Source organism: Syngnathus typhle, linkage group LG20 (genome assembly GCF_033458585.1).
Source record: "Syngnathus typhle isolate RoL2023-S1 ecotype Sweden linkage group LG20, RoL_Styp_1.0, whole genome shotgun sequence".
NCBI classification, from domain to species: domain Eukaryota; kingdom Metazoa; phylum Chordata; class Actinopteri; order Syngnathiformes; family Syngnathidae; genus Syngnathus; species Syngnathus typhle.
Genome location: NC_083757.1, coordinates 6,248,621 through 6,262,705, shown reverse-complemented (window position 1 = coordinate 6,262,705; position 14,085 = coordinate 6,248,621). Strand labels below are relative to the sequence as shown.

Below are 14,085 nucleotides of genomic sequence, written 5' to 3'. Positions count from 1 at the left end.
GAATTTGTTCTCTTCAAAGTATTGTGGAACAGGAGGTCCAGAGGGAGGATATCTCAAGGCCGATGGGAACGCGAAAAACAACTCGTCTTTGTGGTCCAGACACCTGTGCTGAGCAGGGGAAAACCCAAACAAGGAGGAGATGACCATCGACCAATCACCACACAATCTTTTGCATGTTTGAATATTCATATTGTGTTTCTTTAAAACTGGGCAACCCGGAAGAATGTGTCGTCTTTGCTGGTCATGAAGGCACACGAGTTTTTGTGTTAAGGACCCAAGACCCAGGCGCCTGTATTAGCTTGCTTTGTCAAGATTAAACAATTGGTAAATTCGGTCTGATTGATCTACTGGTCTTCTCTTTGACAGAACGAACTCGCAAAATTGTTAGGTGCGCCAGTGTGTGGATTAGAACATAGCAATTTTTGTGTTAAGTGTTGATCACAATTTGGAGTCAGATCAATAGCTAAAATCCGTATCCTAACAGTTTCTTGGTGACCCCGACGTGATGTCAAGAGAAGGGTAATTGACTAACTCGTGGTCTGTGTCCAAGTCATCGGACAGTTAGTCTGGGACAGCTGTCTCCCGGTCGGCGTACCGTTTGAATAAGGAATAAGCGCACAACGTTGAGCTGGTACGACGTCTCCTAAACCCTGAGCTCATCAATGATAAGGTAAGCAGAATACCTGTTACTATATGTCGAAATTCTGCAAATTGAAAGAGGAAATTTAAGAGGAGACTGTCGATCAGATCAAATAAGGTGTGCAAGCTTTTAGAAACAGTTAAATTCCGTGGTGGGAGGGCGGGCTCCTCTGTTCTTTGAGAAACAGTTAAATTCCGTGGTGGGAGGGCGGACTCCTCTGTTCTGCTTCGTCGTGGCGGACAAGGGTGCGGTGACGATCGCATTCAAATAGCTGGGGTGCTTGTGAGATCCCCGAGGAGAAGTGAGGCCTCCTCAAAAAGTATCCGGTGGTAACAGTTCCTCCTGTGAGAGACCAGACCGCTACAATATCCAAAATGTGTAACCAAATTGGGGGGAGTGTGTGTGTGATGAGAGGAATGAATGGAGTGATATGAGAGGAATGTATGCTGATGTGGAAGCGCAAATCGTGAGCTACATGAGAGATGGATTCGAATCCCTTTGTCTGTGTGTTCTGTGTATGTGCGTAATCTCTGTAAAAGATTCGGCTCATACCGGCAAGGGTGGGGGCCAGCAGGACGTGCGGGCCTGGCCAGATTGTGACGTCAACATTGATACAATGTTGAGGAGAAGTGAGAGAAGAGAGGGGGGGCTTACTTGTAAATAGTGATGAGATAATTGTTCAATTGATGGGGGTTAATAATTATCCAAATTTTAGTCACATGTTTTGAGGGACCACAGCAACAACATTGTACTTGCAGGCCATTAATTTAGTAGGTGATGACAGTGTTTAGCTAAGTAGACTGTTTTATCAAAAAATGTGAGAGTGAAGGAGGAGGTTTGATTTGTAATCTGGCATTTGGGTGCCACTTTTAAGAGTCTGTGCAGGAGCATAGATTGTTTTGGTTGTTTTTAAAGATATATTTAACAGTTTATTTCGGTGCAGTAAGGATATAGCAGTTTTGAAAGACTTAAAATCGAAAGCAAAATTACATTTTAATTTTGACATATGGCAGCTAACATGAGGATGGCAAATAAATAAATGAATAAATACTAGCTCAAATGTGGCATGTGTTTTAAATTGGGCGATAAGGCATTCACTTTCGAGCACTATCATTTAGCGCTGCTGACAACAATAACTTATGAGATGGTAAATCAAGGAGGAATGTCATAGTTGGAACACAGGCGCTGTATGACCTATAGATTGAACAATAACATTCACCGCATATGTTGTGAATTGTTAAATTATATTACAGTTTATTACAAAAGATTTCGGAACTTTATTTGATGATAAACACTGGAACGAGGATTTTAGCCGTGTTAATGGGTAGGGTGGATGGATTGCTCAGAAGAAAAAAGCATTTGATAAGGGCGGCTTGATAGTAAGATGATGAGTGTGCGCAACTGATAGGATACAAAATGTTAATAGGAAGATTTGGGGTGTAAGGAACAAATACTACACAGGAAGACTGATAACACAAAGATAGTTTTGTTAAATTTGTGTCCCAGTGTGTTCTTCCCTAGCGCGTGGCACGATTCCTGAACTGAGTCCTCTTACTCCACTGGCTGTCTCAAAATCAACAGAGGACTGTCCCTGGTCATGAGACACCTTTGACCTTTGGGAGAACAACAGAAACTGCTATCATGCTTGAAGGGGGCAAGCACAGCTTTTCACAGGACAAGAACCATACAGTTGGTGGAATACACACAGTTGCAGATCAAAAAGAAAATGGACTGAAAGAACAAAGACAAGATGGACGCATTTGAGAGTGGCGGACGATCCAGCCCTGAATCATCATCATGAGAATCTAAGAGGAGAGGCTGCTAAAGACTTGCATGAGTCACATGAAGTCAAACTGGACACATTGCTAAAGACTGCTGAAGCATTACAAAGTTGGTGGAGTGTGGGACAAAAGGGATGGAAGTGTGTTTGGGTGCTGGGGCGGACATATCTGAGGAGTTTTGATAAAAGAGGGAATAATAAGGCTGCTTATTGACACTGAAACGGGGATAACAACAAAATACATAGATATGGACACGAAGATGCACGAATAATGATAAATCATACGACAGCAAAATAGTAATACAGGGCACTACTTTTAAAAAGGATACAGTAGGGCTTTAAATAACAAATACAGTGACATGACCTTTGCAACAATTGATTTAAATGACACTTCATGATAGGCATTTAGGGTTAGGATTAACCATCCATCCATCCATCCATCCATTACTGGTGCGGCTTGTCCTTACGAGGGTCACGGAGGATTAACAGTAATAACTAGAATTTGTAATTTTTGGAGAAATTGTGTGTGAAGGCGAAGAGGCTGAATACAAATTTGGGGAATACTACAAGATTATGTTTAAATTTAGAACGTGTTAAATTGGTCAGAAAATGGATGAAAATTTCGAAAGAATTTCGCAAAATTGGGCGTGAATTTTAAAGTTGAAAATTTGAAACTTTTCACAAGTGGGAAGTTTTGGAATAGGTGGGCATAAGATGAACAGTTAAAAAATTTGAAACACGTTGAGTCAGTGAAAAAATAATTAGAAATTAGAAGGAAAAAAGGAAATTTTGCAAAATGTTGCCGCAATGTTGAAAGTGGAAATGGGAAATTTTAAGCTAGAAAGTGGGAGAAGGTGTATTGGAAAGTGAAAGAAGGTTAATTGGAGGAATTATGTGGAAGAAAATGAGTAATATTGAATGTGCCATGAAGAATGAATGGTGAAATATTGGCTTAAAATTTGTAAATTTCTCGAGAATCGTAAATATTTAGAATATTTGGCATGAATATTTGGAATGTTTTAAAAGTGGAATGAAGTGAATCAGACAATTTAAAGTACAGGAACAATAAGTGTGAGGGGCACAATGATGATCATGACAGCAAAAATATTCCTAATTGGTTTTGATAGGTAGAAAGGGGGAGCGTGGAAGGTTTTCACACTTTGTGATATAGCGTGACTCCATTATCAAAAGTAAGCATTTAATTTTAAGAATTAGCATCAACAAAAATGAGAACAATAATCTTCAAGGTGATAGCGTAAGTGGCAGGAGGAAGCTGTGTATATTGTTTTTAAACATTATTTTTGGTATCATTATTTTTTAGGAGGGTCAGTTATGCTTGTGAGAAGATGACTGAGGAAACAAGGTAACAGTAAAAGGGAGTGCTCTATAAATTGTTGGTTCTTTGCCAGAGGGAGTTATTTGGAGGGATGAATTTAAACTGAAAACCAAATGGAACTGTTTAGTGGAAGAAATATGGGAATGTGGAAATATTGAAGTTACAGCTCAACACAAAGTGTCAAATAGTCTAAGTGAGAGATGTGAGCAAACTAAATGGGGAGTTAAATCATGTTCTAGCATTGTGCATATTGGCAAACGTGGAGAGGACAGGAAACCGGACAATTAGATATTAATTTTGGATTTAAAATAAAAAAGGGAAATTTAAATTGAGGAGAATATTTTGCATAGGGACGGTTCCTTTTTACAATTTAATATTGTATGTTTTATGTGTGTGTTGTGGAATGACAGTTTGTTTGTAATGGTGTATGAATGTCAAGTCTGTGCTTGTGGTGTGGTGTTTGTGTATTGTGAATGGTTGACATGATTCAAAGTTGGGGTGATGTGATCACAGCAGAGGATAACATTCCTCTCACCTGAAAAATATAAAGATACTACAGATTTGAAGAAGCACGATTGATCAGGACTAATTTTGGACTAAATATGGGTTTAGGATTACTCAGGGGCACCATCGACAACAAAACAGTGCGATGGAGAAGGCCCATTTCAGTAATATGGTTAGACAAGACAGAACTGGTATCGAGCATTAAGACTTTAGACGATTTGACGTGTGACGACTTTGAGCTCACCCGACGGGGTGACGGACTAGGTGGACAGTGACCAAATGTTTGACGCTTGAGCTTGCTTGCGACAAGTGCACGCTCTGCTTTGTTTTTCTGTGTGACTTAATTTTTTTGCAGCAGCAACAGCCACCAGCCAAGGAGCGGATTGCGCGCTGCTTGCGTAACTTGTTTTCGTTCTTGCAGGTTGTCAATTGCGTTCGTGGAAAATTTGTATTGAATTTACAAGAATATGTTAACCTTTGCCCTTTTGGTTTTTATGATGAACTTGTTGATGACATGGTTTTCAGGACATGATCCGCGGGCGACAGGATTCATTTTATGACTGTTTTTATTTTGATACTTGATGTCTGTTTTTGTGTGTACAAATGTCCGCTATCAGCAGGGCTATAAGCTCACTGACAGGAGTGCGATGATTTTTGTTTGTGTTGCCGAGCGTGTGGTGGACGAGCTAGAGGTTCCGCGGGCCTGGCTACAATGAGTGTGGTGATGAGAGGGGATGCTTAGCAGGTTCCTTTTGATACATAATGACACATTGGGTGAATGTGTCAAAAGGGGGAGTGGTAAAATAGAAATGGGTGAGTAGGTTTCAATTTGTAATTTTGATATCCAAAGTTTTTTTTCCAAATCCACTTGTTTTTAAGCTTTAACAGGACATGCCAGAATTCAACTAGCAGTGATGGAAGGAGCAGAGGAAGACCAGTGACATCTGGTTGTGGTGTGGTGACAACAAATTATAGCATCGCATGCCAAAGAATGCATAGGGTATCTGTGCCCTCGTGTCTTTGATAATGCCTGTAGTGGTTGTCCCCATTGAAACACAGAATCTCAATTGGAACATGGAGTCCCCACTGGCGGGGCTCCTGAAGCGAGCCAAAAGAGACTTTTTGCCCCCATGGTTGAGCGACAACGATCCAACATATATTGACGCCATAGGTGTGCCAGATAAGTATGAACTCGTTAATCAAGTGTCCTCGGGATTCGAAAGCATTTTCCTATGGATCACCCCCAATAAAAATGTATCATTTGCAGCGGTCCATGAACGATTGGCATTGATGTCGTTCCAAAATAGAATTGCGTTGGACATGCTATTGGCTAAGGAACATGGTGTGTGCGGAATGTTTGGTGATGCATGTTGTACTTTCATCCCCAACAACACAGCGCCAGGGGGCCGACTGACCCAGGCGTTGGAAGGACTAGGGACACTGAATAAAAAGATGAAAGATCATTCAGGTGTACGCACCAATATTTGGTCTGATTGGATGAAAACGTTCGGAAGCTGGAGAGGCCTCATCATGTCTGTGCTCGTTGCTGTGGCTTTACTGCAGTGATGATTTTGTTGTTGTATTCCATGTATTAGGTCACTCACTGTCCGGTTGATCGAGAAAACCGTTGGCCCGTTGTCACCGAACGGCCAATATACCCTGGTGACTCAACATGAGCCGCGGGGGGAAGAAAGGACCGACAGTGTGCTGGTTGCTGCTTGCTAGAGTAACGGGTGATGACCTCATAAATGAGGTCATGAGAGGGAATAAAGGGAAATGTACTTTTGGCAGTTTGCAAACACATTTGATTAAGGCTCCGTTAGACACATATAATTATATTAATATAATTTCTAGTAGTAGTGTGGTCGCTTAATAAGTGGAAAGGAATGTGCAGGCTACATGAATTTGTTCTCTTCAAAGTATTGTGGAACAGGAGGTCCAGAGGGAGGATATCTCAAGGCCGATGGGAACGCGAAAAACAACTCGTCTTTGTGGTCCAGACACCTGTGCTGAGCAGGGGAAAACCCAAACAAGGAGGAGATGACCATCGACCAATCACCACACAATCTTTTGCATGTTTGAATATTCATATTGTGTTTCTTTAAAACTGGGCAACCCGGAAGAATGTGTCGTCTTTGCTGGTCATGAAGGCACACGAGTTTTTGTGTTAAGGACCCAAGACCCAGGCGCCTGTATTAGCTTGCTTTGTCAAGATTAAACAATTGGTAAATTCGGTCTGATTGATCTACTGGTCTTCTCTTTGACAGAACGAACTCGCAAAATTGTTAGGTGCGCCAGTGTGTGGATTAGAACATAGCAATTTTTGTGTTAAGTGTTGATCACAATTTGGAGTCAGATCAATAGCTAAAATCCGTATCCTAACAGTTTGTTTGGGTGAACACCTGATGTTTACGCACTGGTTTATCTGCATTTTTGATTGTTGAACAATAATCACAACATGAATCATGACACATGAAAATGTGTTGCACCGTGAAAGATGAAGATAAGTAATAAATGATTGGATTTATCATTCAAATCTTTTTTTCGAGTTGCACACTTTTGACCCGAATCTGGCGTGGGGGGGCGTGACAGCAAGCGTTTTATTGCAAGCGTGTCAACAATAAGAAGAATAAAAGGCATGGATGTACATTTTACATTGTAAGAATTGTAACATTTTTATTTTCTTCAAACAATCTTTAAAATTGAGACAGGGTATGTGTGAATTTACTCGATCTGTAAAATGAAAATAATATGTAACACATTTTAAAACTATTGAGATCATCACTATTATTTACCTGACATATAATCTATTTCTCTTAAGATTTTTTAAAATGTATTTCATAATAATAAATTGCTTGATTAAAGAGTCTTAAGGTTTTTAAGGGCTCAAATTCTTCCAGATATCGACTTTCATGATGCGACTTCCAACCGATGGTAACCACTGACTTCATTTTTTTAATTACACAAAAGCAAAGTGAACCAACGAGGCTTTCCACTTGGGTCGGCCATTTAGCATTTCAACTCTCAGTCCTGAAATGGCGGAGTAGCAGGCTTCTTCCGCCCAATTTCCTCGTTCTTGCTTAACTGGTGTCTGGTGAATTCCTCGCTTGATTCAAGTCATGTCAAGTTTATTTATATAGCCCTAAATCACAAGCAGTCTCAAAGGGCTTCACATATACAAAACAAATTGACAAGAATTATTCTCAAAGCATCCCTTGATCTTCAAAGACACACAAAGAAACCGAAATTACGTTTTCTCTATCCCACGGTGACGAGACATATTACACGATAGACATACAAGTAAGCGACACAATATAAAACAAGAAGGCAAAAATTCAAACAATAAATAGTAAGAGTGATGAATAAAGAGGTCAAGGAAAAACTCCAAAAAACCCTACTAGGGGGAAAATGAGAAACCTTGAGAAGGGACCACAAATGGGAGGATCCCCCTTTCAGGATCACCAGGCTGCAATGGATGCAGAGAGAGCACATAAAATACATAATGTAAAAAAAAAAAAAAAAACATCAAAGAAAAAGTGGATGTCCAATTCAAAGCGAAGAGCTGCAGGAGGTGCCCTCGATTGTCGTGGCATTGTCTTCGAGAGGTGTAATCCGCTGCAGTTCCCTCATCTTGATTGGTCCACGAGAATCCAGACAGCCGCTGTCAGCTGGGGTGTCACCTCACCACCTCCCCAGCCGGGGAGGGGGGGAGCGAAAACACAAACTCCAGCCGAATCGGCCACTACAGGTTAATTAAAGGCCATAATCATAAAAATGTATCTTTAGACGTGTCTTAAATCTTTCTACTGAGGTAGCTGTTGTAATATTCCATTGGTAGGGCATGCCAAAGCTCTGGAGCCCGAATAGAAAATGCTCTAGATCCTGCAGACATTTTTTTGGCCCTCGGGTCACTAAAAGACTGGCTTTTTGCGAGCGGAGGTTACGAGACGGAACGTAAGGGACAACTAGGTCGACGAGATATGAAGGCTCTCAGCCATGCAATGATTTATAGGTTGATAGAACCTTGAAGTCACATCTTAAATGGACCGGGAGCCAATGTAAGTTGGCAAATATTGGGGTAATGTGATCAAATGTTCTTGAGAGCAGCCTTGCAGCAGCATTTTGTACCAACTATAGACTTTTGGCACTGGATTTAAGAAGACCAGAGAATAATGCGTTACAGTAGACGTAATAAACGCATGTGTAATAGTTTCCGCATCCCCGGTCGAGAGGATCGGACGAATCTCAGCAATATTACGAAGGTGAAAAAACGCTATTCTCGTTATGTTCTTAATGTGCTTTTGAAAGGAGAGCATTTGGTCAAATATTACCCTGAGATTAGCTAGCTTGATGCACGGTACTATACAAAAACATCGGTGCTTCCAAATGCGTTTTGATGAGAAAGTTCTTTGAAAGACTTCTAACACCTAAAGAAAGAAGAGCAGCGCAAAGTAATGAACAAGAATCCAAATGTTCCCTAACTCACGTCCAAAACCCATAGACCACGTGTAATCAGCATGAGCTAACTTACCGGGTGACCGATGCTGCCTCTCATCCAGAAACAGGCTCAGAATTGGTGGAAACAGCTAAAAATGAGAGTGGTTAAATTACACATGACAATAATTTTGATGAAGAACGTCATTCCATTCCTTTTGATGGGAAAAAAAGCATTTGCTAGTGTATCTCAGGGCACCAGTGTACTTTTTTGCTCAACAACAGCGTTGACATCAACAATCGTGTGAACATCGTCACAGTACGCAGCTGACATTTTTTGACCCGGCTCCTCATTGACATTTAAGGTTTGCATCAAACCTTGACATGGCTGCCTTGTTATTGTGGCTCAAAGGAAGCAGAAAACATTTTACTTACCAGCTTGAGAGTATTCAGCTGAAATGAAAGAGAAGCAAAGAGGAGATTAGGAATGGTCACAGACAATGTTCTCTTTGGAGGTTCCTGACGGAGCAAACATTTGTGTTGCTCACCTTGTTTGGATTTGAGACGCTTGGCAAGGACCATCAGCACCACCGCCATCGCCACCAGAGTGAAGATCACCAACGGGACGGCGATGGCCACTGCCTTCTTCCTGTCTTGCTCTTCTTCACACGGCAAAGCACGAAGAGAGACACATCAATGACTCGCGAGAGCCCCACAGCCAATGGGACGTGTCTGAACCGTGACAAACGCTCACCCTGGATGCGCGCGTTGCTCAAGATCCTTCCGGCGTCCAGCTTGATGACGATGGCTTCCAGGCCGCTGGCTAGCTGGAACACGCATTCGTACTCCCGCGCCGCGGCGGGCGTCACCACCACTTTCAGGTGGACCGAGGTCTGGAAGGTTCCATCGTGATTGGGGAGGGTCTCCCCCATCTCCACTTCCTTGTGGATCTCCTCGCCGTTCTTCCTCCAAAAGAGGGATGATGTTTTGGGGTAGAAACCCGTGGCATGGCAGGTGACCGGAGACGAAGGCGTCTTCTGCAGGAGAAACACCTTGGGAAGCTCTGCACGCAAAGATGGAGGAAAACGCGTGAGGAGGGCAGGAAAGATGAACAGAATGGGAAGGAAGGAAAGACAGAAAGTGTGTGTGTGTGTGTGAGGTTGAGAGAAGGTGTAAGAAGACAACGTACCGGTTCTCGTCAGGTAGTCCCTCCCGTTGCTCACATGCTTCTTCAACTCAAAAGGACACACCTGAGTGAGGATATTCTTCCTGGCTTCATTCAACCCGTCTATTTGGTCCAATTTCAATTTGGTGATGAAAGCTTGTGGATTTGCTGCGATCCATGTCATCGTCTTCGCCTCAAATGATAGGAAGTCTTCTCCGTTGTAACGGATGTGATGCCAACCATCAACCTCACCCGTCTCATCATCCCATTCACAGCCTCTCATCACCTGAATCATGTGAACACCTGAAAGGATCGCACACAAGATTCAGTGACTGTAATCGGAGAGGAGCCGCCAGTGACACGTCTGTTTATTCGTCATGAAGCGTACCAGCACATGAAATGAATTTTACGAGCTGGCGTAAACAAACCTCCAGTTTGGTTGAAGCGCTTTTTAGCGGTTTCAATGTTGACTTTCATGACCTGCTCATTCCCAATATTGAACTCCGTCTCTCTCTTCCAGAAGTGCGGAACATCTTCTGTGATTTTGTTCACCCAGTCATGTATTGCTTTCGTTTCCCTGTGGTAGCTGTCAAACTGCAGAATCTGAACGCCATCAACATAGGCCATCACCAAGTACTCTGGTAGCGTTGCAACTTGAGAGCCCATCTTAAAATAATTGAACGTGTGAATGACTGAAAGACAAAAACAAAAATGACACCCATGATCTTGCTGTTTTTACATTGGGCAATCTTGTGCAATTGACATTTTCAATGACTTTGTCAGCAATTGGAACATTGCAGCACTTGTCATGCTGGAGTTGATGTTTATCCAAGCGCATTCTTTCGCTCAAACCTGTCAGTGAATTGACAATTGTTTGTTTTCTGCTGGTTGTTGATAAATATACAAGATTCCAGCGGGATGTCCCTCATCAGCGATTTAAATCCACTTATGAAAGAAATATAATTGCATAACTTTTGCCATTCTCTTTAATTTGCCAACAACAATTCCAATAACGTAGCTGATCATATATTGTCTATTCAGGAAGCTATACAATGTTTTTTTCTGAAAGATACAACTTTATTGCCTTTACCGTGAAATGTTCATCAGTCATTGCAAAAACTCGACTGTCAAACATTTCATTACTGTACATTAGCTTTTCCATAATTAATCATTATCCATAATTGTCTACTCTCGCCCTAAAACTTATACTCTTGCGCTTCTCTTTACGCGGGAGCGCGCACATGGGGCTGTTGGCTGACCTATGACCCCGCAGTCCGCCTCCCTAACTCTACACGGTGCATATCTTAGCAGTTGTTAATGGAAACCAGATGTGTCTGGTGCCAATGAGCCTACAAGTCCCCAAACAATCCCACACGAACCTGACCCGGTCACACTTAGGCTTACTAGTGAGATATACATTGCATGATACCAGAATAAAAATTCACAACATAAGCAAAGTACAATTTACCAGGCGTCACGCTGTGTATTTGCACAGCCGCAACAAAGAATGCAAGTAAATTCATTCCAAGCATTGTTGCGATGTTCGTCGTTGAGCAAGAAGACAAAGATGAGGAGCACGCCCGGAGCCCCGGACTGACCATAGGGAGAACCGAGAATATTCCCAAAGTGCGGGTTTCTCTCTTTTCAAGTCATCCGGGGGAGGGGCGGCACGCCTGTCAGAGAGACAGGCCGGCCCACTCATGGAAGGAGCAAGTGAGGAAGGAAAGACGATTGGTTTATATCAACCACACAGAGCGCGGTGCAGGAAGGGTTAGGTTTGCAACCAATGAGCTTCTTGTCGCACTGGTTTATCTGCATTTTTGATTGTTGAACAATAATCACATAAATAAAGTAGTGTGTTGCACCTTGTAAGATGAAGATGAATAATAAATGATCGGATTTACCATTCAAATCTTTTTTTTCTCAAGTTGCACACATAACCCAAATCTGGCGTGACAGCAGGCGTTTTATTGCAAGGGTGTCAACAACAATAAAAGGCATGGATGTACATTTTACATTCTAAGAATTATCACATTTTTATTTCCTTCAAATAATCTTTAAAATTGAGACTGTGTGAATTTTCTCAATCTGTAAAATGAAAATAATATGTAACGCATTCTCAAACTGTTGAAATCATCACTATTTTATTATTTACCTGATATATGATCTATTTTTCTTAGATTTTTTAAAATGTATTTCATAATATTAAATTGTTTGGTTAACGAGTCTTAAGGTTTTTAAGGGCTCAAATTCATCCAGATATCAACTTTCATGATGCAACTTCCTACCGGTGGTAACCACTGATTTTTTACTTGCACAAAACCAAAGTGGACTTTCCAGTTGGGTTGGCCATTTTGCAGTCCAACAGTGGCAAGCTTGTTGCACGCAATTTCCTCCTTCTTGCCTAACTGGTATCTGGTGAATTCCTCGCTTGATGCACGGTACTATACGACAACTGTTGGTCAAATATTCAAAACTACAAACTGGAAATTATAACATTTTATTTTGAGTCTACAGTGAGTACACGTGAATTAATTTTCTTTAGGAAAAAAAAAACTTCATGAATAAATCCAGGTTGTAAATGCATGTCAGTGTTTCTGAAGGCGTTAGCTTCCAGTGATGGCGAACTTCTCTCTCGGTTAGAGTACATCCCATTCTTTTCCATCAGCTAGCGGTGGGTTCCTCGCTCCCGAACGCCGCCCGCGCCTATCACCGTAATCTGATCGGCCTCGATAGTCTTCAGGTTATGGGTGATCAGCAGCACGGTTCGGTCAAAACGCCTCACCAGATCCTGCAGGACCTACTCACGAACCTTCATGAGAATGTCTATCGATGCAGTGCGGTGCGATGAGAAAGTCCTCTGAAAGAATTTCAACAGCTGAAGAAAGAGGAGCAAAATAGTGAACAGGAATCCAAGTGTTTCCTAACCCACCTCCGGAATCCGAAGACCACGCGTAATCAGCATGAGCGAACTTACCATGTGACAGCTGCTGCCTCTCAGAAACAGACCCACAATCGGTGGAAACAGCTAAAAGCGCAAACACGACGGGACGTTAAATTACACATAACAATTTTGATGAAGAATGTCATGTCCATTCCTTTCAATGGAAAAAAAAGCATTTGCAAGTGTGGTTGGTATTTGGCTCGTATCTCACGGCAATAGTGTACTCTTTTTGCACAACAATGGCCTTGACATCAACAAACATGACATTTGACAGCTGACATTTTTTTGACGCGACTCCTCATTGACACTTAAGCTTTGAATCAAACCTTGACATGGCTGCCTTGTTATTGTGGCTCAAAGGAAACAGAAAACATTTTACTTACTTAATTGTCCTTCTTCTTCTTCTTCTTTTCTTTTTGGCTTTTCCTCTTTACAAGCTTGAGAGTATATGACTGAAATAAAAGAGAAGCAAGAGGATATTAGGAATGGTCACAAACGACGCGAGGCAAACAATGTTCTCTTTGGATGTTGCTGACGAGAAAACATTTGTCGCTCACCTTGTTTTCTTTTGAGATGCTTGTCAAGGATCATCGCCGCCACCACCACCGCCATGGTCATCGCCACCAGATTGAGGACCACCAACGGGACAGCGATGGCCACCGCAGTCTTCCAGTCTTGCTCTTTTTCACAAGGCAAAGCTTGTGCAATGAAGAGACACATGAACGACTGTTGTCGTGACACCGAGCCGTCATGGAAGCCCCACATGGGACGTGTCTGAGCCGTGACAAACGCTCACCCTGGTTGCTCAGGATGCTTCCGGCGTCCAGCTTGATGACAATGTCTTCCGAGACCCCGGCCAGCCGGAACACGCATTCATACTTCTGCTCCGCGGCGGGCGTCACCTCCACCTTCAGGTGGACCGAGGTCTGGAAGGTTCCGTCATGGTTGGGGAGGGTCGCCCCCATCTCCACGTCCTCGTGGATCTCCTTGCCGTTCTTCCTCCAAGAGAGGGTCGATGTCCTGGGGTAGAAACCCGTGGCGTGGCAGGTGACCGGAGAGCAAGGTGTCTTCTGCAGGAGAAACACCTTGGGAAGCTCTGCACGCAAAGATGGAGGAAAACGCGTGAGGAGGGCAGGAAAGATGGAGAGAATGTGTAAGAAAGAGCATGTGTGGAGAGAGAGAGAGAGAGAGAGAGAGAGAGAGAGAAGAGAGAGAGAGAGAGAGAGAGAGAGAGAGAGAGAGAGAGAGAGAGAGAGAGAGAGAGAGAGAGAGAGAGAGAGAG

The 14,085-nt window shown here is 42.5% G+C and overlaps 1 protein-coding gene across 12 annotated transcripts in view; it reads right to left on the bottom strand.

The window, feature by feature from the left end:
* LOC133144896 (H-2 class I histocompatibility antigen, alpha chain-like) overlaps positions 1-14,085 on the bottom strand; it is a 45,893-nt gene that overhangs the window by 13,709 nt on the left and 18,099 nt on the right. For 4 of the 12 annotated variants that reach the window (XM_061267928.1, XM_061267926.1, XM_061267925.1 and 1 more), the window contains exons 4-8: positions 13,600-13,899; positions 13,361-13,501; positions 13,187-13,255; positions 12,837-12,887; positions 12,408-12,737 (exon numbers count right to left, since the gene is read on the bottom strand). In XM_061267928.1, coding sequence (XP_061123912.1) covers positions 12,664-12,737; positions 12,837-12,887; positions 13,187-13,255; positions 13,361-13,501; positions 13,600-13,899 — 635 coding nt within the window. In that variant the 3' untranslated portion in view covers positions 12,408-12,663. Of the gene's footprint in view, positions 1-9,242; positions 9,357-9,448; positions 9,758-9,883; positions 10,163-10,287; positions 10,552-11,327; positions 11,562-12,407; positions 12,738-12,836; positions 12,888-13,186; positions 13,256-13,360; positions 13,502-13,599; positions 13,900-14,085 lie in introns of those variants that run through there. The other 8 variants (XM_061267939.1, XM_061267938.1, XM_061267932.1 and 5 more) reach the window with 7 other exon arrangements.